General features: G+C 36.9%; 1 protein-coding gene across 1 annotated transcript in view; it reads left to right on the top strand.

Annotated features, from left to right (window-relative positions):
• cacna1hb (calcium channel, voltage-dependent, T type, alpha 1H subunit b) overlaps positions 1–26,637 on the top strand; it is a 135,224-nt gene that overhangs the window by 43,283 nt on the left and 65,304 nt on the right. The window contains exons 3-6 of the mRNA XM_052126347.1: positions 14,547–14,658; positions 15,632–15,765; positions 19,439–19,536; positions 20,213–20,372. Coding sequence (XP_051982307.1) covers positions 14,547–14,658; positions 15,632–15,765; positions 19,439–19,536; positions 20,213–20,372 — 504 coding nt within the window. The remainder of the gene's footprint in view (positions 1–14,546; positions 14,659–15,631; positions 15,766–19,438; positions 19,537–20,212; positions 20,373–26,637) is intronic.

Here is a 26,637-nt window from a genome sequence, read left to right as displayed (position 1 = left end):
ACGGCGAGCTCTGCGCACTTTGCTAGTTTTTAAATTATTTTCATGTTATAATCCGTTGAGATTCGATACACCTGGTTACATATTTGCTCTTTGAGGTAAACATGGGAAAGAAGTCAAAATACTCAGCCTCTGGAGATATTAAAAGACACTTACATGCTCAAGATGAAACCTCTGATGTGCCTGCAGAACGAGGACTCGATTTGGATGGCGTGGCTGGGGAAATTCAGCATCAGCTGTCAAACATGTTTGTGATGCTGACGAAGGTTGTTGTTGACTTGGAGGATCTCACTGTAATATGTTGATCGATTACGGCAATGGAAACATTTTTGTTTGTTACAAGAGTGGCAGATGTTGAGAAATGGATTGATTATCTGGAATCATCAGAAAGGGAATTATCCGCCAATCCGCCTGTGACCAAAATAGACCTGGAAGGCATTTTGGAAAAACTGGAAGATTTGGAAAATGTACGGATTGTTGGAATTCCTGAGAATGAAGAAGGCAGAGATATGGTGAAATTCCTGGATGAGCTCTTTCCGAGTCTGCTTGACATAACCGGCCAAAAGCTGGAAATCGAGCGAACTCACAGAGTCCTGGCTCGCAGATCTGCTGAGGGAGACAGACCCAATCAATTCTGGCCAAATTTCTGAGATCATCCGATAAAGATCTTGTGTTGCGCGAGGCAAGGATCAAAGGAAAGCTTTCTTGGAACAATCACAATATTTTCTTGTTCCCAGATTTACAAATTCGACAACAGAGAAACGTGATCGATTCAAGGAATGTAAGAAACTTTTACATCAATGGAAGATCGCTTTTGCACTGATGTTTCACAAAGTACACAAAAATACACAAAGTATTTTTATGCCCCAAACAAGCATTGTCTTTCATAGAAACAATGGGTGAGTAAACCATTTGGTGTTTTCCGTGTGAGTGAATAGACTCGCTGTACATTGACTCGACTGTCTAAGGAAGTGTCATTTTTGTCTCTTTTTATGTTGGATCTGCCTTGAGGCTGGAGTTTGTTTAGTGGAATGTCACTCTAAGGGACTTTTGAATTGACGGAAGGTCGCTTTTACATTGAAGTGTTCGGCTAGATTGAGAATGGACACTATGGTGACCGCAAAAGTTCTACATGCCTACACAAAGGATGTTTTTTATAAAGTTGACGGACTGAGTAAATCATGGTATATTTTTTTACACGGCCTCTGAGTGAATTTGACTCTTGACCATCTGAGGAACCTGGACGCTTGTTTGTTTCTTTTTGTGCTAGTTCCACCTAGCAGCTGGAGTTTGTTTTGTGGAATAACACTGCTTCGAGAGTGCTGGCTCAAGTAAGAGCAGGGGGGTCATTATGTTGATAAGTAAACATCTACAATTCAAATCTCTCAAACAGATTAAAGATAAATTAGGAAGAATCATTATTGTTTTAGCTGAAATTCAGAGACAAAGGTTGATTTTGGCTAATATTTACACACCTAACGTTGATTATCAGGGCTTTTTATAGATCTTGAAGGGATGTTGCAAGCCTCTGGCACCTCTCATGATATAATATCGGGAGGAGACTTTAATCTTTTGATGGTCTCAATCCTTGATCACAGTGAAGCAAAAGTGTGTAAGCCCCCTAGTCAACATTGACGCTTCACAGGATGTGTAAAAATCTTGGTCTTGCAGATATTTGGCAACTTTTGAACCCATCTGGTAGAGACTATACATTCTTTTCATCAGTCCATAAGATTTATCCAAGAATAGATTTTTTTTTATATCTAAGTCATCCTCATCCTTTTATATCCTTATTCCATCTGTTGTCGATTGCTCAGTTGGAAACATTTTAGTCTCAGATCATGCCCTGGTGAGTTTGGAGGTGTTGCCACATATGGAGAAAAAGAAATCATGCAGCTGGCACTTTAATGTATCTCTTTTGCAAAATCCTTATTTCCAACAAATGCTAAAGACTGAAATCAATGTCTATATGGAGACCAACTGGTCCACAGTATCCTCTGTGGGCGTGGCTTGGGAGGAACTTAAGGCAGTTTTTAGGGGTTGGATCATACAGTATGCCTCATTTATCCAAAAATCCAAAGCACAAGAACTCGTGGAGTTGTAAGGGTATAATAAAAGTGCAGAGGCAGAGCTGAAGTGCCGAATTTTGTCTAATGGCCTCAGAGATTCTCAAAGGGGCAAAGCATGGAAGCTTTTGGCTAGATATATAAAGCAGAGAGAGTCTTTTTCTACCATTCCCTCAGTGAAATCTGCTGGTGGTGAAATATTTACCTCAGCCATTGATATTAATAATGCCTTTAAATAATTATATCTTGATCTTTATAGTTCCACATCTTTATCTACTGATGAAGATATTAGAAACTTTGTGAAACCATTTTAACTCCAGAAATTGACAACTGAGCAAAAAAACTCTCTTGATTCTAAAATAATCTTGGAGGAACTTGACGAGTAATTAAGGCCTTACCTACAGGCAAGACTCCGGGGCCAGATGGTTTTGCCGCTGAATTTTTTAGATCTTATGCTACAGAACTGGCTACACATTTGTTAGAAGTTTATACAGAATCATAAAAGAATGGAAAGCTTCCGCCAACCATGACTCAAGCCCGGAACAGTCTTATTCTTAAAAAGGACAAAGATCCAAGCAAGTGTAAAAGTAAAATTTCCATGATCCAGCTAGATGTAAACATTTTGTCAAAAATTTTGGCTAACCGATTAAGTTAAGACATCTCTTATACATATAGATCAAATGTGGTTTATTTGGGGTCTTAGCTCTTCTGATAACATTAGGCGTTTCATCAATATCATGTGGTCAGTGGCAAATGATCAGACTCTGGTTACTGTCATCTCACTTGATATTTGATATGGTAGAATGGGATTATCTTTTTAAGATTTTGGAAATGTATGGGTTTGAGAGTATGTTTATTGGTTGGATCAAGTTACTTTATAGACAAATGGATTCATTTCAGATTATTTTACTCTGAATAGGGGCACCCGTCAGGGTTGCCCTCTCTCCCCATTATTGTTCTGTCTTTCCTTGGAACCATTTGCAGCTGCGATAAGAAAGGAGGATGATTTTCCAGGGGTGATGGCGGGAGGTTTGGCGCATAAGCTTCTGCTTTATGCAGATGATATTGTTATAGAGTCTCTGATCCTACAATATTTATGCCTTGCCTTCACAGAATTATTAATTCCTTTTCCAAATTCTCAGAATACAAAGTCAATTGGTCTAAATCCAAAGAATGGCCTTCTGGCCAGGCGCCTTCCAGGGCATTAAGTATTTGGGTATTTAGTTATTTTGTTAATTTTGACCCTTTAATAAAAAAGGTTTTCGAGCGATGTGGACAGGTGGGCTTCATTTCATTTATTGATGATTGGGAAGATTAATGTTATTAAAATGAACTGTATTCCAACATTTAACTACCTGCTACAGTCTCTCCCAGAAGATATCCCCATCTCTTATTTCAAGCACTTTGAGAGCATAGCAAATTCCTTCATTTGGAATGGTAAGCGCCCCAGATTACATTTTATAAGCTGCATAGGCCGATTGATATAGGTGGGCTAGGCCTACCCAAGATCTTGTTTTATTATTACTGTATGCTTCTCTTAAGATCTTAGACATTTGGCTCATTGGTCGCTTTCAGCTGAAAGAGCCCCTCCCTGGTTCTGTATTGAACAAGAAGTTGCCCCTATTTTGCCATTGCAAAGCCTTTCTATCAAACTAACCAGAGAAGTTACACCCTGCTATTTCACATTTTAATTCAGTATGGACAAAAGTGTCCAGATTGTTTAATTCAGATATTTATCTAAATGTTGCCTCAAGCTTATGACTAAGCCCCAAACAATGCATTAATAAGTCCCCTTTTTGTTGGTCAGAGTGGATTGTGAGGGGATTTAATACACTCTGTGACCTACAGTGCATCCGGAAAGTATTCACAGCGCTTCACATTTTCCACATTTTGTTATGTTACAGCCTTATTCCAAAATGGATTAAATTCATTATTTTCCTCAACATTCTACAAACAATACCCCATAATGACAACGTGAAAGAAGTTTGTTTGAAATCTTTACAAACTTAGAAAAAAAAAAAAAATGATGTACAGAAGTATTCACAGCCTTTGCTCAATACTTTGTTGAAGCACCTTTGGCACCAATTACAGCCTCAAGTCTTTTTGAGTATGATGCTACAAGCTTGGCACACCTATTTTTGGCAGTTTCTCCCATTCTTCTTTGCAGGACCTCTCAAGTTCCATCAGGTTGGATGGGGAGCATTGGTGCACAGCCATTTTCAGATCTCTCCAGAGATGTTCAATCAGTTTCATGTCTGGGCTCTTGCTGGCCCACTCAAGGACATTCACAGAGCTGTCCCGTAGCCACTCCTTTGTTATTTTGGCTGTGTGCTTAGGGTCGTTGTCCTGTTGGAAGATGAACCTTCACCCCAGTCTGAGGTCCAGAGCGCTCTGGAGCAGGTTTTCATCAAGGATATCTTTGTACATTGCTGCATTCATCTTTCCTTTGATCCTGACTAGTCTCCCAGTTCCTGCCACTGAAAAACATCCCCACAGCAAGATGCTGCCACCACCATGCTTCACTGTCGGGATGATATTGACCAGGTGATAAGCGGTACCTGGTTTCCTCCAGATATGATGCTTGCCATTCAGGCCAAAGAGTTCAATCTTTGTTTCATCAAACCAGACCAGATTTTTTTCTCATGGTTTGAGAGTACTTCAGGTGCCTTTTGGCAAACTCCATGTGGGCTGTCATGTGTATTTTACTGAGGAGTGGCTTCCGTCTGGCCACTCTACCATACAGGCCTGATGCTGCAGAGATGGTTGTTCTTCTGGAAGGTTCTCCTCTCTCCACAGAGAAATGCTGGAGCTCTGTAAGAGTGACCATAGGGTTCTTGGTCACCTCCCTGACTAAGGCCGTTCTCACCAGCCAACTCTAGGAAGAGTCCTGGTGGTTCCAAACTTCTTTCATTTCCAGATGATGGAGGCCACTGTGCTCATTGGGACCTTCAATGCTGCAGACATTTTTCTGTACCCTTCCCCAGACTTGTGCCTCGATACAATCATGTCTCGGAGGTCTTCAGACAATTCCTTGGACTTCATGGATTGCTTTGTGCTCTGACATGCACTGTTAACTGTGGGACCTTATATAGACAGGTGTGTGCCTTTCCAAATCATGTCCAATCAATTGAATTTACCACAGGTGGACTCCAATCAAGTTGTAGAAACTTCTTAAGGATGATCAGTGGAAACAGGATGCACCTGAGCTCAATTTTGAGTGTCATTGCACAGGAATAAGGCTATAACATAACAAAATTTTGAAGTGAAGCGCTGTGAATACTATCCAGATGCACTGTATATGAGAGTGGTGTGTTGAGATCCTTTGAAAATGTGGTTAAACATTTTGGGATCCCCAGACTTGCTCTGTACTATTTTTGGGAATAGCATACAACCCCCTAAATCAGCAGATACTCTAGAAGAGGCGATTACTGCTTTTGGAAAAGGTCATGAGGCATCAGTGTATTACTCCTTGTTAATTCAGAGTCTGGGGGACGGAGTCTCAACCACTCTCAAGTGATTATGGGAGAAAAATTTAAACTTGGAATTAGGGGAGGGAGAATGAATTAGGATTTAAAAAAGGATGCGCCTTATACAATTTTAGATTTTACATCAATTTAATTGGACCCCTTCTAAATTGTATAGGCTTGGTCATAAAGACACACCCACCTGCTGGTGATGCCAGTCAGAGGACAGATATATAACCCATGTCTTTTGGGGGGGGTGTTGAGATACAGAAGTTTTGGTTAAAGGTTCAGGGTCTGGTGTGCGATGTGCACTCTGGTATCGTTTTACCCCAGACTCTGTATCTTGGGCAATGGGGTGGTCATCGACTTTGAAAATAGACACATAAAGAGTTGGGTTTTAACCAGTGTCATGATTGCCAGGCAGATCATTTTAAGGGGCTAGAGGCTTGATGATTCTATGTATATATTTTTAGTTTTACGGTGTTGATGTAAATCAATACAAATTGTTAATCTGAAAAATACAAGAAACATGAAAAGGCATCAGTGAAGTTTTTTATTTTTCGCCTCTAGAGGCTGATCTCATACTGTGTAACAACAGCAGACCCTTTCCAGCCACTCCAGCACCGGACGCAACACGGAAAAACTATCGTTGTGGATTTTTGCCAATAACAGATATTAACAGATATCCAGTAATCTGTTAATCAGCAAAATTTATATATCTACAACATCTATTTGGTATGATTTATTTTTCACTTTGTTATTTTGAGTATATTTATGTTCTGTTTGAAGTGTAATTAGAATTTAAAACAATTGAGAACCACATTTTACATGCATATAAATGGAATGTATCTCTGTCATAGAAATTTGCTATTCTATTCTTCTATTGCATTACATAAAAACCATTTACACTACCAACTTCTCATGAATGGGTTGTCTTTGTTTATATCGCTGGTGCTTGACAGGGAATGGACTATATAAATATGCAAATGCAACCTCAGAACGAGAGGAATCTCAGAATTAAATTACACTTGACCCAACCCATTAGCGCTTTGCATGCTCAATTTAGCCAAACTTACTTGCATCTATACTTGTTAGGGTTTGTGCCGTGAAGAGAGAGTGTGGGGTACCAAACATAGAACTTTAATAGTAAACAAAAGAAGAGGATACAACTATGAAGGTAAATATTCATAGGAGGGAAGGAAGGAAGGAAGGAAGGAAGGAAGGAAGGAAGGAAGGAAGGAAGGAAACTAGAGCAATATGCTGGCTCATAACGCACGAACAAGAACTGACCAGGAACAAAGAACAAGAGGGTATTTGTACACATGTCTAACAAGAAGACGAGTAACATCTGGGACTCAATTAGGGCAAATGGACAGAAAGACAGACATAACAGAGAAAGATACAGAACTTCAAAATAAGAGTCTCTTCAAACTTTCAACATAAGAGTCCTTGGGGGAAACATATGAATTTATTCTCTTGTGAATTTTTCACATTGTCAGGTCTTTCTCGATATTTTCTAATCTATATCAATTTAACTGCAAGCTCATCATTTTTTTGCCATGGTGCTGTAGATTTAGTTGTGAACTGTAGTGTTTTAGTAAAGTGTTAAATACGTAGGCCTACTAATGGAAAAATTAAGATGTTCTAGTACCATTGACCATTAAAGTGTTTTTTTATGAAAGGAGTTTTAAATATGAGCCATTTCTCTATTCATAACCTTACAGGCCACGAAAAAACAAAGTTTTTCAGTCTAGATAAGGGCAGACTAGTTCATTCTAATTCATCAGAAAATACCAGCTCTGTAAAAAGCAAGACACTATTGCAATAATTCATAAAAAAAGACAGTGGGTCACACTTTTACGCTTCATAGCTGTGAGGCAATGCTAGGTTCCTTCAGTGAGGACATCACTTGCAATTCCAAAAACTGAAATATAGAGAGAAACTGCACTTTCTGATGTATTTTTTTATTTTATTTTTTACGGTTAATTACTGTAGCACAAATGTATTTCAACAGGATTGCACATACCTCACCAGGAATTTATAGTGTACAGGTCCCAAATGATTTTTTCTGCCCTGTTCAACATTCTGTTACACATATTGAGCATTATTTGTCCCGAAAGATCCGACAGTGGATTGCTGAAAATTCCCAGTGATGCAGTATGTTGTCAAAACAGAAAGGCTTGGCCATTTAAGATCATTTGAGTTGTTTTAATTATTCAAGTCAAGTAATAATTTTTGCTCAATGTCTCAAATTCCACTTGCATTTTTACGTTTGATGTTTTTTTTTCTTAAGCCCTTTTTAAGACCTCAATATGACAGGCATAGTTCAGAGGTTCATATTCCTTTATCACAATTCATAAGCGTGAGTCCGCTTGTCCTACGGGAGTCAAACTGCTCTTTCCCACGAAGTTCCCGTGGGAGGTTCCCATGGTAACAAGAATCGGAAGCTACAGTAATTGGTCTCTTTTTTTCAGTCTCTGTTTTGTCTGGCTCTTGATCTCAGTCACTTTATCTGTCTTTCCCCTTCTCTGTCTCGCTTTTTGTGTCTGTGCCTTGCACACAGTCACTATCCGCTGCCCTTTCTGCTTGCCTACCTTTCAAACACTAGCTAATTTTATCATTCTACACACTTTTTATCACTTAATACAACTTACATTGTTGTTTCGTCCTTAGAAATGGGTGTATTTCTGCTAGTATGCTAAAAGAGTAGTTAATGTATTTATAATCTTAGACTGTTTTGAAAATGACAATGGAAAACTGAGATCTGCAGTACAGTCTTGAATATTACCATGAATATGATATATTTCCCCACAGATAATGCCTTTGTTAATGCTTCTATGACTCAGCATTAACCACAAATCATGTCAAATGTACATGATAAGTGACAACCTTTTCTATAACAGCGATTAAAATCAATCAAATCTATTGATAATAGATAACCAGATATGCTATACACGATTAATTGCTGTTAATCAGATTATTCATAACTAAGCAATTTATCAGGTGAACAGTAAACATTAAATAATGATTTTAATCTATCAGTCTATGCATCATAATTATAACTATGCAATATCTTAAATATTTAAATATAAGGAAAAAATTATTATACAAAATCTAAATATATAGTTAATAAACCTGTATTTGTCCATCCGTCTATCTATACTAATTCTAAATATACAAAATTGGAAATATTCATACAACATTTATACAATATCTGAATATACACAGATGAGCCAAAACATTAGGACCTTTCACAGGTGAAGTGAATAAAGTTGATTATCTCCTAACTAGGCCACGTCAAGGTCTGGGTAAATTAGATGGCAAGTGAATAATCAGTTCTCGTAGGCAGGAGAAATGGGCAGGAGTAAAGACCTGAGTGACTTTGACATTGTTATGGCCAGAGGACTGGGTCAGAGCATCTCTGAAACAGCAAGGCTTGTAGGGTGCTCCCGGTCAGCAGTGGTGTGTAATTACTGACAGTGGTCCGAGGACAGACAAACCACAAACCGGCGACAGGGTGTTGGGCGCCCAAGGCCACCTACCTAAACATTGATGCAGTCCAGGTACAACCCGTAATGGCAATGGTATTTCCTGATGGCATTGGCCTCTTTCAGCAGGATAATGCGCCCTGCCACACAGCACACATTGTTTGGGAATGGTATGAGGAACATGATGAAGAGTTCAAAGTGTTGGCTTGCTGTTTAAATTCCCCAGATCTCAATTAGATTGAGCATCAGTGGGATGTGCTGGACCAACAAGTCTGATTCACGGTGGCTCCACCTCACAACTTACAGGACTTGAAGAATCTGCTGCTAATGTCTTGGTGCCAGATACCACAGGACACCTTCAGGGTTCTTTAGAGTCCATGCCTCAGTTGGTCAGTGCTGTTTTGGTGGCACGTGGAGGACAAACAGCATATTAGGCAGGTGGTCATAATGTTTTGGCTCATCTGTGTATAGTTTTAGAACCTGAATTTCCAAATGTCCCTAAACATTTTATTTTATATATATTCACATTTATTAACCAAATATTAAAATGTAATATTATTATTTCCTGTTTGTCTGCTCTTATATTCTACATTCATTATATCCCTTTGTTTTTTACTTCAGATTGTTTTTCTATCACCCATGCACAAAATGACCTTTTAAATATGTTGACTTAAAGTGCATGAGACCCACTGAGCCCTCACTTTTTTTTTCCAACTGTCTTTTTCTTCACTTCACATCAAAAGCCAACAAACGGTTACCAAGCAACCGTAGAAAGAGTTGTGTATCATTTTTTTTTGGAGTAATCCGGATAATGAGCATACACAGTGTGTATAAATGTGTTTTGTTTATGTATGGATTTAGACGCAACTCAGGAAGAAAACAAAATAATCCTGTCGCACTTGCGCAAACACGTTTGACTGATGCGCATTGATTACACGCTGTCTGCACATGCATAAGTCCCAGCTCTAAAAGACTGAGATGTCTTGCACTTGTCAATAAATAGCTATTAATTCCAAATCCGTTTCTGCTTAGCTGGATTAATTTATATTTGCATTTCTTATTTGAAATATCCATTCATTTTCATCAAAACAAAAGAGAAATATTTGTCCATAAATATAATGTATAAATGAATGAAAACAGCCCTGCTAGAAAAAAAAAATCATCTTCTAATGTTTTTGTCACGTCTTTATGTTTTCCCCAAGGACTCTTATTTTGAAGTTTTTTGTCTTCCTCTTATGTCTTCATATCCATTGCCCTAATTGTATTCCAGATCCTCCTTGTCTCCTTTTTAGCCCTAATGTATACAGTATACTGTATATCCCCTTGTTCCAGAGTCGGTTCTTATTTGTTTGTGGTGTATTAGTTGCCAGCATACTGCTGTTGAGAAGTATACTTCGTATGATTCCTTCATTGTATCCTCTTATTTTTTTTATAATTAAAGTTCTGCATTTGGATCCTCACTCTATCTCTCTCGCCTCTTTCCTTCACAAACCGTGACAGATCTTTAAATTATTTGATGCTCTATATAGTCTATTTGGGTAATCTAACCAGGTTGGTTCCCAACCCTGTTCCTGGTATCCCCCAACACTACACATTTTGGACATCTCCCTAATCAAACACACCTGATTCAACTCATCAGCTCGTTAGTGGAGACTCCAAGATCTGAATTCAGCATGTCATTTAAGGGAGGTATACAAAATGTGCAGTGTTGGGAGGCCGCCAGGAACAGGGTTGGGAACTCACTGTTGGAAACAAACCAGCTACCAGCAATAAACCAGCTATTATGTTCCAAAAACCGGCTCATCTACCTTACACTGAAATCAAAACTTCTGATTACAGAGATAAAAAACAATCTTATCAATATGACTATATATTAAAATATCTTAAAATTAAAAACCTGAATGCTTTTGTGCCATATAAATACTGTTCTGTATAACATACATTCAGAACTATATTGTGTGGAATAAAAACAATGAAGATCTCACTTAGGGTTACATTAACAATTGTCATGACATTATATTGAACATTATGGTCCTAACAAAGTTCATGATGTGGTCTTCAGCTGTTGTAGCCCATCCACCTCAAGGTTCAACGTGTTGTGCATTCTGAGGTGCTATTCTGCTCACTACAATTGTATAGAGTGGTTATCTGAGTTTCCATAGCCTTTCTGTCAGCTCGTACCAGTCTGGCCATTCTCCATTGACCTCTCTCATAAACAAGGTGTTTCTGTTCGCAGAACTGGTGCTCACCGGATTTTTTTGGCACCATTCTGAGTAAACTCTAGAGACTGTTGTGCTTGAAAATCCCAGGAGATCAGCTGTTATAGAAATACTCAAACCAGTTTGTCTGGCACCAAATATCATGCCTTGATTGAAATCACTGAGATAATTTTTTCCCCATTCTGATGGTTGTTGTAGACATTATCTGAAGCTCCTGACCAATATCTGCATGATATTCATGATCGCATGAATATGTAGGTGTACGGGTGTTCCAAATAAAGTGCTCAGTGAGTTCAACTAGATAACTAGATAAACAGCAGCAAAAAAACACAGGTACAAGGGAATTCTTAGCAAGGGCTCAAGTGCATCAGGGAATCTTCTATTTAAAAAAGGTAATGAATTGTCTGAACAAACCAATTATGTAAAATAAATTGGAGAATAATTTATTTTAAAAGATTCATTTATATGAACTATCTGAAAGAACAGATTCACTTAAATTATTTGGACTTCCCAATGTTACATATGTGTGAGAGAGTAAATGTAAAATCGCTGTTACCTTCAGTACTGTCATCCCCAAAACTATTCTCAAGAAGTCTCACATCTGTTTTTTTAAACCATTATTTTATATATTAAATGCCTTTTGTACTATTAATAAGTCTGTGAGTGCACAACTCTGAATTTCACAAATTTGACGAGGGGGTGAGTTGCTATTTTTCAAATGCGTTCAAAAGCGGACTCAAGGATTACTCTTGGCATTGTAGGCTTTGGACTAAATCATATTTGTTTGTGTTTGTGTGTTTTGATGTGTTGGATTATGACCAAAAGGGAAACTTGGCAATACTGCTTCATGTCAAAGACTGTAGATTGGCATCATCCTTTTCATTCTTTTTTTGTTCCCTATCATCATCATCATCATCATCATCATCTTCAGCAGAAGCAGCATGAATATGGCCATGACAATCTTGAGGATAAGAGACGAGAGCTGGAGTTGTCTTTGTGCATTAGTCTGGTCCCTGGATAAATGTTTAATGAGCCTAGCCTTGTCCCAGTTCTTGTGAGGGAAGATTGCTGGAATTCCAGAAGAATTTCAGTAAGACAAAGAGACGAGGGAACAGCAAATGCCTGATCATGTCCCTATGATCAGTTACTGTCTTTAGGTTTTTTTTAAAGAAGCATTTTAAATCCTTGACATTTCATAGATGTGGTATGATGTGCTGCTGTAAATGAGGATGTACAGTGGTGATTTAGATCGTGTGAATGGTATGTTGCTGTGACAGGTTTATGATTAATGAGGTACGGTAAATTATTTGATGGTATTACTCACGGGGATCAAGTTTAGCTTTAAGGTTGCAGGTATGTGTTCATCAGTGAATTGTAATGTGAACTTTTAATTGTGGGTTTTAACTAGACCACTATGAAAACAAAAATAAATGCTTTATTGCATTTTTTTATTCTATATTTTATGGTTATAAATAGGAACTGAATTAATATTTATAAAGGACATTTCATTCTTGAAAATTATATAAATTTGTTATTTACAAATGTCAATATCCTACATTATTTATGCTTAATTACAGTGCTTAATTAAAACTCCAGTTAAAACTCCATTCTATTCTATTCTGTTGTATTCTAATAGTTTGACATCCGCTATATTTAGGGAATTATAGCAGCACTTCTCCAACCAGAATGTATTATCTTCAGAAATGTGTTGCCAAGCCATTGGATCCAGAATTTCAAAAATGTTAAATATTTTTAAATGCCTCTTCCACTGTACTTTTTTGGGATTTATTATAATTGTAAAACATTGCACTGTTCTGCTGTACTCTATACTACTCATCCCTACTCTGCTGTAATCTACAATACTCATCCCTTCTCTACTCTTCTCTAATCTACACTGCTCTAGTCTACAATATACATCCTTACTTCACTCTACACTACTCATCCCTACTTTACTCTTCTTTACATGACTCAACCGTTCTCTTGACTTTACTCTGCTCTACTCTACTTTAAATATTCATATCTACTCCTCTCTACTCATCCCTACCCTACTCTACACTGCTCATCCCTACCCTACCCTACTCTATTCATCCCTACTCTGCTCTATTTATCCCTTCTCTACTCTACACTATTATACACATCCCTACTCCACTCCTACTCTACTTGTGTCTACTTTACTCATCCCTATTCTTCTGTCCTCTACTCTACTCATCCTTACTCTGCTCTATTCCCACATTTATCCAGATTTGACTCTTTTCATGCAATGTACTCCACTCCACTCATCTCTACTTTACTACTCTCTACACTGCTCATCCCTATACTTCTCTACTCTACAATAGACATCCCTACTCCACTCTGCTCTACACAACTCTCTACACTACTCCTACTCTACTATTCTCTATTATACCCTACAATACTCATCCCTAATTCTCTCTACTCTATTCATCCCTACTTTACACTGCTCATCCCTAGCCTTCTCTAATCAACATTATTCAACCCTACTCAATTCTACTCATTCCCACTCTACGCAACTCTGCTCTATTCATCCCTATTCTACTGTCCTTTATCTCTATATATCCTTACTCTAATCTATTCATCCCTATTCTGCTCTACTCTCCTCTACTCTACAATACACATCCCAACTCCACTCTATCCCTAATCTACTCCTACTCTACTCGTCTCTAATTTACTACCTCTCTTCTCTACTCATCCTTGCCTTACTCTACTCTATACTGTTCATCCTTACTCTTCTCTACTCTACACTATACTTCTCATCCCTACTCTACTCTACACTATATTTATTTGTACTCTACTGTACTGTACTTTACTCATTCCTACCCAGCACTATTAATCCCTTCACTATTTTGCTCTACATTACTGATCTCTTCCCTACCCTACCCTAGTCTACCCTACTAATTTGTAACCTTTTCTACTTTACTGTATTAATTCCTACTCTACACTACCAATGTCTACCCTACTCTACTCTATTCACCCCTAATCTACTTAAATCTGCTCTACTCTTCTCTTGAGACAGACATCAAAATTAGTAAATGAAAGCATGACATTTATAAGAAACACACAGATTTTCTGTAAAACGTCTGCTAAATTAAGAAGGACTGCAAAGAGCATGCCTACATATGTGGAGTCAATATTTTTAATGGTTTGGTATTTGAAGAAACAGTAGACAAATAAATCTCCCTTTCCAAACATCAGGTTTCAACACTGACAAGGCACAGCATTGTGAATGTTAATGAATGATCACCTGAATTCTTCTTTTTAACTTGTGCATTGTATTTGCCTTAACTGGATCCATACGTGGTTTGAGCGAGTCAGCATGCTGGTGATTCTGCTCAACTGTGTCACCCTCGGCATGTTCCAGCCCTGCCAGGACCTGGAGTGCCACTCTGACAGGTGCAGCATACTGCAGGTAACACACACAAAGACAGACACTTACACACTTGCATAACACAGAGACACATGGATAGATGCATGTGCTTTAATCTCTTTGACTCTTTGAATGTATGTATCTGTTGTTGTGGTTGGGTAATTCTGAGCTTCTATATTTCAGTGTGTTTTTGACAGCATTGGAAAGGCCAGCATTTGAAGACAAACATATACAATCACAGATACTCAAAGTACCAAATGCACACAAACAGTATGCACACTCATGTACAATCCCTAAGTGATTTAAGCATTCAAAAGTTTGAGAAGTTTGATGGTTGAGTGTAGTGATTAAATATGTTCATGTACTCCTAAAAATAAAGGTTCTTATTAGAACCATAAATGTCTTCCAGCCGGATGCCATTGAACAACCATCTACATTCTGGTCTTGAAATCTAGAAACCAATATGCTGATCTGAAGAACCTTTAATGTAATATAAAACATATTTAGTGGCTGCAAAGTACCATTGAAGAACCTTAATATAACTACACACTGTATGAAAGAATCTCTTGAATAAACATCCTCCAAATCAAGAGTATTTAATTTAAATTAATGAGGAGTATACACTTTTACAAATTCAGTTTCCAGTTTTAAACAATACTGTCTGGTAAATGGCAAAGCAACTACATTTGCTTATAAAATAATTTAATTTACTGTGTACTTAGCAAATTTAAGCATATTTAAATAAATCTAATTTAAATTACTTGTCTAAATCATAGTTTTGCCAGGATTATTTTTTAATAGGCTGCTGAGTATTGGAGGGAATGCTTAACTGTCATGAAAATAAAGTCTTAATGCAATAAATTAATGGTCCTAAAAAGGTCTTCTTTTTCTTTACGCTAAATATAATGACTTTTTTTCTTTTTTTATATTTTGGACTGAAATATGACCTGGATATTTCTTGACATGTTTTGTGAGATTCACGTTTATAATCTGCACCTTGTGCTTCCCTCCACAGGCGTTTGATGATTTCATTTTCGCATTCTTTGCTGTGGAGATGGTGGTTAAAATGGTGGCCTTAGGGGTGTTTGGGCCAAAATGCTACCTTGGTGACACCTGGAACCGCCTTGACCTCTTCATTGTCATGGCTGGGTGAGCGACCAATCACAAAGCTACTAGCACCATGCTCAAAAGATCTAAAAAGTCAATGATTTGTGTGTGTGTGATTCCTAGAATTCGATGAGTCATTAAACTCTTAAGTGCTACAATGTGTGTGTGTGTGTGTGTGTGTGTGTGTGTGTGTGTGTGTGTGTGTGCGCATGTGTGTTTGTTTAATGTCAGATCCAGTTTTAATGTCAGGTCTAGTTCTAATGTCAAGTCAATGTGTCACAGCTAAGCTCATGAATGGCAATTACCACCAGGCAATGATCTCCCTGTCTGTATCTCTGTCTGCCTGTATCTTGTCTCTCTCATTATTTGCCTCTCTCTTACTGACACAGTAAATTCTACTTCTTTTCCTCTGACCAAGTGTTGCAACTAAAGCTGAAGTGCAGCTTGATCACTCATTAAAACTCATTCAAATACAGTTTTCTTGTGTAAGTAAGGAAGTTACAAGTTAGTCATTATTTCTGACAAAAGCAACACATTTCTAAGGCACTACTCTGCAGAAAAGACTAGAATGGCTGGCCACCAATTGTGTTTTGGAAATTAGCATTTTGAATAATCCAATGATTTTTATGTACTTTTTATTTGCCCATAAGATTCCTAAAGAATATGTCATTAGACTAATTTTATGCAATATGGCTGCAGCCATATCACCCTGTAGCACAAGACCGGTTGCCCACTGATGATAAGCAGGGTTAAGCCTGGTCAGTGGGAGACTTCCTGGAGAAAATTAAGGTTGCTGCTGGAAGAGGTATTAGGGAGGCCAGCTGTGTGGGTCCTAATGCCCCAGTATAGTGATTGGTAAACTATACTGTAAAAAAGCACTGTCCTTTGGATGAGACATTAAACCGAGGTCCTGACTCTCTGTGGTCATTAAAAATCCCATGGTACTGAGGATTTACAAAGAGTAGGGGTTTAACCCCAGTGTCCTGGCCAAATTCCCCCCATTGGCCCTTCTCAATCATGGCCTCCTAATAATCCCCATCCAGTAATTCGCTCTATAACTCTACTCTCTCCTCTCCACCAATAGCTGGTGTGTGGTGAGTGTACTGGTGCACTTTGGTGCTGTCATATCATCCAGGTGGATACTTCACACTGGTGGTGGTTGAGGAGAGTCCCCTGTTCACTGTGTCAGAAAAACACTATATAAATGTAACATCCATTCCTTGTTTTGTAACTTCTTAGAAAGATGTGTTTTAGATAAACCTCAGTAGCAAAATATGCATTGTTGGTAATACGATTAATTTCCTATTAGTCTACACTGTCTGTTTCGATTAATCGATTTAAAGCTCTTGATTCAATAACTTGATTCAAAACTGACGTTAGAGTTGGTAGTTTGATTCATTTCCATGAATTGTATACACTGTCCATTTAAATTAAATTCAAAACTCATGATGTAAAAATTCATTTGCATCATCAATTTAGTAGTAAATTTGGCATAAAAGTTGGTAGTTCGATACATTTTCTGGAATAGTCTATACTGTCTCGGTATAGCAAAACTGGAGTTAGAGTTGGTAGTTTGATTCATTTCTGTGAAGAGGCTACACTGTTTGTTTCAATTAATCAATTAAAAACTCTTTTTACAATGATTCGTTTGCATAATCGTGCAGCAGCAAGTTAAAGTTGGTAGTATGATTCATTTGATTCATTTCTGTGAATAGGCTACACTGTCAGTTTCATTGAATTGTCAGTTTCATTGAATTGATTCAAAACTTTTGATTCTATGATTACATTGCATGATCACTTATGAGCAAAATTGACATTAGAGTTGGTAGTTCGATTCATTTCCATGAATAGCGTATACTGTCTGTTTCAATTAAAAACTTCAGTGATTCAATGATTTGTTTGCACATGTAAAATATGTAAGCAGGTATACGTTGCTGTTTATTACTATGTATTTTTAAATTGGTGGTTATAACTGATAATAATTCAATACAATTTTTCCTTGTTCATTTAGTAAAAAAAAAGAATGAAAAAAAACTGGACAACATGCCTTTATGATTTTCAGCTAATTGAATTTACTCTATTGTAGTTTTTTGCATTAAACATTTTGAATCTAATGGGTTGCAGTGGCTATTTGGTCAAATTTATAATTTTTCTGAAAGAATAACTCTTAAGCCATTTCAGTGCAAATACACGAGTATCAAGATCAGAGTCTGAAATTAACACCCGTCAAGCACCAAATGCAGGCAAATTTTCTATTTGGCTGGTAAATTTCACGCCATCATACGCTTCTTTGGCAGGCACTTTTTAGTCAGTTTGTGTCAGCTTGTAAAATAATGTAACATGTTCTAATTTTGTAATTAAAGGAGTTCTGTAGGTCTTCAGTCAGTAAGGTGCAGGTCTTTACATGGAAAGTCTCAGTTAACAGTAGGGTTGGGTTACTCCACTCATGTACTTGTATGTGTGGATTCGGTGTTGTGTTGAAGCCGGCTGCTCTTACAAGCTCCTTGGCTCATACTCTGTTTGTAGCAGATTACCGTAAGTGGAGCACTAATTCGCTTCATACAGACTTCATATTTATTACATTAAATAATAGCCGTTTGCAGTTTAATAATCACTTTGAGTTACGTAGCGACCGGCTTTTCCGGAGGTGAAAGATAATAAAAGCTCAATTTAAATGGGAAAAAGAACCACAGAAATATAGCACTACTGTATAGTTAAGTCATATTCACTGTAGTAGTACTACTACTACTAATATTAATAATAATAATAAATCAATACTAATTGTATAATATTTAAACAATATCTCACACTTATGATGCTTTGTTATGCAGCACTTTATTTGACAAAAATAACTTAAATGCTGTATTTTGGATTGTGCTGTGAGGTTCTGAATAAAACCACCTTATTGAAAAATAAATAATACAATATTATGTTTAAAATTAATTGTTCTATTTTCATTTGATTAAAGTTTGAATTATATTCATTCATTTTGACACAGTTTTGATGATAATAAACTGTTGTGGTGGATATCAGAAAAAAAAAAAAAAAACAGGTATCAGAATAGGCGAGCACTGAAAATGAAGTATCGGTACTCGTTTCCCCCAAAAAAAAAAAATGGTATGAGGACATTCCCAGTTAGCAGTAAATCTATGAGCCGGCTCTTCTTAGTGAATCAAAAAGACTTGTGAATCAGTTGGAGCTGACTGAATTAACTGACTCACTCCAAATAAACCAAGATCTGTTACTGTGTTATTTGTACTTAAGGCTCATGAGACTCATGAGAGTTACTTACTGATCATTCATATGACAACATGCAGTAAATTTAACATGCAAATTTAGTTTAGTTGTAATAAGTGAATAATCTGAAATATAATTCTAAATTGACTATCTGGCAATTAAATATTTCATAAATAATAAAACAATACAATTCTTTAAAAAAGCAGTTCATTTTTAAACATGCTTACAGTATTGTTTATTTATCTCTCATGTCTGTAAAATCCACATGTAAAATGCAAAAAAAAAGGTTGGTATGAAATCTAACTGGCTGGTAAATGTTTTCATCTACCAGCCACCTTGGCTGGTGGTTTAAAATGTTCAATTCGGACTCTGATCAAGATACTGTTTATATTCAACATAATCAGAAGGCAGTAAAAAACATCAATTTTTTTAAGTATAATGCTCAGCCCTGATCATGCTGTTCATTAATTCTTTTCAGGATGTTGGAGTATTCTTTAGATGGTCATAACGTTAGTTTCTCAGCCATCAGAATCGTACGGGTTCTCCGACCTTTAAGAGCCATCAACAGAGTTCCCAGTGAGTACTGCTTTTTACTTTGTTTCTCCCTCCATCTTTTACAGCCAGGCTATTGATTTTGACTAGGGCTGAAAAAAGATGTTCCTGTTGTATTTATAGATTTACACACACACAAAGACTATACAAGGCTCGTGATGTATTAACATTGCCACTGACGCTGAATGTTGCAGTTTTGTGTCAACACATATTCTGTCCAACATCTCATACTTGATGAAGCACAAAACACACTGAAACACACACACACACACACATCAGCCTTTATAGAGGTGCTGGTTTATGTCATGGATTGGTACCAACAATATAAGTTAGAGTCTGTTTTGTTTAATTTATGGCAAGACGGTAAGCTGTTGACATGCACGGACACTTACTATTTATAGCTCATTCCCTTTGTCAACACATACGAAATACTTTTGAGTGTCTGTGCACAGCAAAGCAGTAACAGATTTTGGAGTCAGTGAGAAGTGAGACCCCGTGGCTGTTAAGTTTCCAATTAGATTATTATTTTCAAACCACCAACCATTAGTCAAAGCATTGTGTGCTTGTGTGTGTGTGTGTGTGTGTGTGTTTGTGTAAACAATATAAGTCTAAGTTACATTATGTCCCTTGATGACTTTGTTTCTTCATTGCATGTGTTTTTATGTGTGTGTATGTGACATTATGTATCTGTATCTTATAGGTATGCGTATCCTGGTGACGTTGCTGTTGGATACTTTACCAATGCTGGGAAACGTTTTGCTGCTTTGTTTCTTTGTGTTCTTTATCTTTGGGATCGTTGGCGTCCAGCTGTGGGCAGGGCTTCTTCGGAATCGATGCTTTTTGGACAACAATGTCAGAATGTAAGTGCAAAACTGGGGCTTTTTATGCAAGCCACTCAATATGCATACAGATTGCACATTTTGCTAAATTTCTGCTACATGGATGCTGATAATGATGCTGCAACAATGAATGATCAGTAACCAAATGCATATGTATTTCTTTTGAAATGGTTTGTTAATATGAAACTTCAGTTATAGCTTTAAATTGTTCAGAAAGAGTTTTGTAGCTTCATGTGATGAATTCTCTGGGATTTTAAGACCATTATACAAATTTTAACTGAATATTATGGGTTAAATACATGTTAAGCTATAGCACCACAGACTATAGTTTCAGCTCTGTCCTTCAGTTTGTAAAAACAAAGGGAAAATGTGTATAGTAATGCACTTGCAATGGAAGCCTATGGGGCAATTGTGCCAAAAGGTTTAAAAGCTGAAATGTGAAGCTTGTATTTTTGTTTACATAGATTTGTCCGGAAGCACATTCTATATTTTAGCTGTTAAGTTGTCTAAATTGTCCTTTTTGAAGTGGAACTACTTTTCTAAATGGTTGGACTTCTGGTTTAATGTTGCAAAAATAATTCTTGTGGGTTGAGTTTGCTGCATGTAAAAAGTGCTTTATGAATCGTTACTGTATGACACATCTCATTCGGGTGTACTTGCACAGATATGATGTAAAAAAATTTGGGGATTTACTGAATTTACTGTACATAGTCATGACTTGAGTTGAAAGATTGGATAAACTGTAACTTTGGATATGTAATGTTTTATAGGTAACACTTCACAATACGGTTCTATACATTTAACAATATGTAATGCTTTAGGTATCTAACAATGAACTAACAATGAGCAATACCACATTTTTACAGTATTTATTAATTTTGTTTAATGTTAAGTTTAAAATATACTGTTGCTCTTTGTTTGTTCATGTTAGTTTATAATGCATTAACTAATATTATATAACTAATGTTAAAATACAGTATTTACTGTAAGTACATGTATATACATGTATATTTAAAAATAAAATATAACCAGGATTAATACATTCTGTAAAAGTATTGTTCAGTATTGTTCAGTATTAGTTCATGTTAAATATTGAGTTAAAGAATGTTAGTATATACAACCTTTCTGTAAAGCACCGACGTAGGTTTAGGTAGGGATGATAGGGACATGTCCCTATCAACTTCGGAAATGTCCCGACCAACATTTGTACAATTTTACCACGTAGATATTATTGTCACACCTCCTGCCATTTATGAAGCAGAGCTTAAAAAGTGTTGCCACTTGGCATCTGTTACTTAGTGCTGTTCAGGATGCACCAATCACAGTCATTTGTAAGATTTAAAAAAATAATAATTTTCTGGAGATTACACGGGCAGATTTCCATTGGCATTTTACGACCTATCCTTGAAAATAATAGATTTAAACAAGCAGCATACTTTTTTGTACAAAAATATGTCAAGTAAAAAATGTCTTGAGTTTTGTATGCAGCTGAATGGAGGATATGGACTATGGAAGTTGTGACTGAGGGGCAGGATTTTAAGATGCCAGTATAATCAGAGTTGCATGGTGCCATGCGAAGGGTCGGACGTGTGTATGGCGAGCTCTGCGCACTTTGCTAGTTTTGAATACTTTTTGTGTCATAAACCGGTGAGATTCGATACACACTGTTCTAGAGGTGTGAATATTTACTGGCCTCACGATTCGATTGTGATTCAAAGGGTAACGATTCGATTATAAAACGATTCTTGATGCACCTTGTCCTTCAATATCTTTCTTTTTTCAGTTTCTTCAAAATACATTTTTTACTCTCTATTTTTCCCTTTCAGCTTTTTATTTAACAGCTGTTTTAAAAATCAGAATGAGTACCATTACATAAACTGGCCTTTTACATTCAATATGAGCTGTGAACAAAACATGGAACATCCACAAGATTAAATAAATGCTTCTGAAGTTTAAAGATTATCTCAGTTTTTCAGTTTCTTTCTTTAGAACCTTATAAAACAAATCTCTTAAAAGCACAAGAAAAATATTGCTTCTCCTTCAAAATGCACAGAATATTATTACTTCAACAAAAATAAAAATAATAAAATAATCAGTTGAATAATCAGTAAATCATTTAATAGTATTTAATTATTATTTAAAATGAATCTATGCCATGCTATTCATTTTCTTTTTTAAGCATAATGGAAGTTGCTGGTCCAGGATGAGAGATATATCTGCTTCTGTGAGAGTGCAGCTGTCAGCTTCTCCTCTCCTCACCTGCACAGGTGATAGTAAAGCGGTTTATATAGCACGGTTGTTGCTTCAGTAATTTATCAAGTGTCTCATATGCACTGTTCTATCTGTTTGTTCTCTGCAAGTAGAAGATAAAACCTTTATCATCAGGTGTGCGCACTATCCTGACAAACGAGTGACCGGCAATGACAAGGGGGGGGGGGGGCTTCTTATCACGAACAAACTCTCCTGTTGCTATTTGCATGGGTTTGTGAAAGAATTTCGGGATCGTAGTTTCATTCGGGCACAAATGGTCATGTGTTTGATACAGCTGGTCTGCAAACAGTCGTGTTTGTGCACTTGACTTTAGTGTATGCACTTAAGTTGCGTCTTTGTTTCCACATCTGTCTTTGGCGCGCACCACTGCTCTGCCGTGATTTAAATTGAATTCAAAATTGATTCTGATTCTTTTGAGAATCGATTCAGAATCGTTTGAGTATGAATCGTGATGCATTGTGAAAATACTTTTTTCCAACAGCTCTACACTGTTCCATAACTGTCCTATGAAGTCAATATGTCAAAGAATTCAAAATCCTCGAGCTCTGGAGACATTAAAGACACTTACATGCTCAAGCTGATACCGCTGACAAGGCCGCAAACCGGGGACTCCGTTTGGACGGTGCGACGGGAGTGATTCAACTGTTGAGCATGTCGGCGATGCTGGCAAAGGTCATTGCTGACTTAGAGGATCTTGCTGTAATACGCTGATCGATCACTGCCATGGAGACGAAGTTCTGAGTTGGTTACAAGAATGGGGGATGTCAAGTAACGGATCGATTATCTGGAGTCATCGGAGAGGGAATTGGCTGCTAACCTGCTAGCAACCAAGACAGACTTGGAATGTGTTTGGGAAAAGTTGAAAGACCTTGAGAATTGTAATCGGCGAAACAACATCCGAATTGTTGGAATCCCTGAGAATGAAGATGGTCGACATATGGTGAAATTCCTAGACGAGCTCTTCCCAAGTCTGTTCGACATAACAGGCCATAAGCTGGAAATCGAGCGAGCTCACAGGGTTCTGGCTCGGAGATCCGCTGAGGGAGAAAGGCCCCGAAAAATTCCAGCCAAATTTATGAGATCATCCGATAAAGATCTTGTGTTACACGAGACATGGAATAAAGGAAGGCTTGTCCCAAGACACAACATTGTCTTGTCCCAGACTTTGCAGATTTGACAAGAAAGAAATGTGATAGATTCAAGGAATTCAAGAAACTCTTACATCAACGGAAGGTCGCTTTTGCATTGATGTTCCCGGCCAAATTGATAATCGATACTAAGGATGGCCGCAAAATATTTACTTGCCCACAGCAAGCCATGTCCTTCATAAAGTCAATGTAATGAGTAAGTCATGGTGTGATTTTTCACATTACATCCAAGTGAGCCTGACTCACTGAACATTCACTTGACCGTCCGAAGAACTGGGCGACTTTTTTTTTGTTTCTTTTTGTGCTGGTTCTGCCTAGCAGCTGGAGTTTTGTGGAATAACACTCCTTCGGGACAGTTGTGGATGAATCTGCACTTTCTTTGTCCTCATACATCCTATTGGCTTGAGTTTGTTTTGTGGAATATTTTTTGCAGGACATTGGAATGATTAGGTCATCTGCTGCACTCATGAAACAGCCGGCTCATTGAACATTCGTTTGACTGTCCGAGGAAACTAAACTTTTTGCGTGTGAGTGTGCGTGTGTGTGTATGTGTGCTGGTTCTGCTAGAGGTTGGAGTTTGTTTTGGGGAGGAATTTTTTTTTTTATATTATCCTTACTATATGTCCCTACCAACTTTCAAACCAACAACGCCCTTGTTGTAAAGTGTTACCATTTTATGGTTATACTTTCTAAACCGTGTGACAGTTGCATATTTAATTGTTTATTTGCTGCTCTGTACACTTACTACCTAATCTTCCATTGTAAAAGATGATTTATACTTCTGCGTTGAACCTACGCCATTGACTCCACATAGCTACAGCATTGCATCTCTCCAAATATATCACAAAAGCTGTGATTGGGCTGCTTTGTAACCAGAGATGATCACCCTGGATGATAAAAATATATCTGAGGTAGCGTCACATTTTCTTTAAAATTATTTTTAAAAGATGGTTCACCGAAAAATGTAAATTCTCTCATTATTTACTTGCCCTCATGTCATCCCAGATGTGTATAACTTTCTTCTGCTGAACACAAACAAAGATTTTTAGGAGAATATCTCTGTAGGTCTTTTTAATTCAAGTGAATGGTGACCAGAGGCTGCATAAAACTAATCCATACGACTCCAGAGGTTTAATGTATGTCTTCAGATTCTTGAGTGAGAAACAGATAAATATTTAAATATTTTTTTACTATAAATCTCCACTTTCACTTTCAGAAGTGAAATTTATAATGAACAATATGTACCTAAAACTACATACTTTGATTAACTGGTTTTTAAAGGAATTGTTCATCCCAAATAGGGCTGAAACGATTAGTTGTCGTTTTCAACAACATTGACAAAAAAAAGATTTGTTGACAAAAATCTTCGTTGTCGAATAGTCAACGTAACATGTGATCATATTAAACTCTATTGATAATGCGTGAGAGCAGCAATGCAGCTCTAACTGAGGAGAGGAAGAATTACACAGCAAAAAATACACTTATATACAAAATACACTTATATTTAAGATACATTCTCTTAATGCAAGTCTAAATATCTTATAAGTTGCTTCTTAAGTAAATGTATCTTGTTTTAAGGATTTTTAGACATTTTTAAATGGAAAACAAGACAAAAACATGATAATAATAGGATTTTTGCTGTAAATTTCTTTACTGAATTAAACTTTTTATATATATATTTTTTTTTTCCTTGAATTGGAAAAAATTCAAGTGTCATTTAGAGGTATTTTTAAAAGATGATATTGTCCTCTTCATTGTTAGTAAGCACGTTTAATACAACCTTTTAATTCGGGGCACAAACTGAATAATCGGTTAAGAGCTAATGATTGCAATAATTGCCAGAATAGCCGAATGATTATTATATTAATTGTTAGATTAACCAATTATCAAAATAATCGTTAGTGCCAGCCCTAACCAAACATTTTAATTCTCTCATCATTTACTCACCCTTATGCATCCCAGATGTGTATGACTTTCTTTCTTTAGTAGAATACAAATGAAGATTTTTGCAAGAATTTCTCGGCTCTTTTGGTTCATACAATGCAAGTGAATGGGCGCCAAAATTTTGAAGCTCCAAAAATCACTAAAGTCAGCATGAAAGTAAGCCACACGACTCCAGTGTTTAAAACCATTGTCCTCAGAAGTGATTTGATAGGTATGGGTGAGAAACAGATCAATATTTTAGTAAATGTTTACTATTAATTCTCCTCCCTGTCCAGTCAATCTCCACTTTCACTTCACATTCTTCTTCTTGTGTTTTTGTTGATTCACATTCTTTATGCATACACCCTCTACTGGGAAGGGAGAAGAATTTCTAGCAAAAATGGACGGAAATATCAATCTGTTTCTCACCCGCACCTATCATATCACTTCTGAAGATATGGATTTAGCCACTGGAGTCACATGGATTACATTTATGCTGATTTTATCTCTTTACCTTCAAAGGCCTGATCACCATTCACTTGCATTGTATGAACCTACTGAGCTGAAATATGCTTCTAAAAATATTAATTGGTGTTTTGCAGAAGAAAGAAAGTCATACACATCTGGAAAGGCATGAGGGTGAGTAAATGATGAGAGAATTTTTGTTTTTGGGTGAACTATTCTTTTAATGCTACAATAATTTAGTAAATACTTTTGAATCCACAAATTACATTGCTTTTGTTAATTTATGATATGTATAATAATTTCAGAAATTAAGGTATTTTCTCTCAATACAATAGCATTTTTGCTGTTTACCCATAGAACGATGCAGCCTATGATGAAGGTTCAACACAGAAGAATAAACCAGCTTAAGTGTGTTACTGTACACACATTTTTCCTGTGTTTTTACAAATTGGGGGACGAGTCAAAATTCATTTCTGTGG

Source organism: Xyrauchen texanus, chromosome 5 (genome assembly GCF_025860055.1).
Source record: "Xyrauchen texanus isolate HMW12.3.18 chromosome 5, RBS_HiC_50CHRs, whole genome shotgun sequence".
Taxonomy (NCBI): Eukaryota; Metazoa; Chordata; class Actinopteri; order Cypriniformes; family Catostomidae; genus Xyrauchen; species Xyrauchen texanus.
The sequence above is the reverse complement of the archived record's forward strand: the minus strand, read 5'-3'. Positions and strand labels throughout refer to the sequence as shown.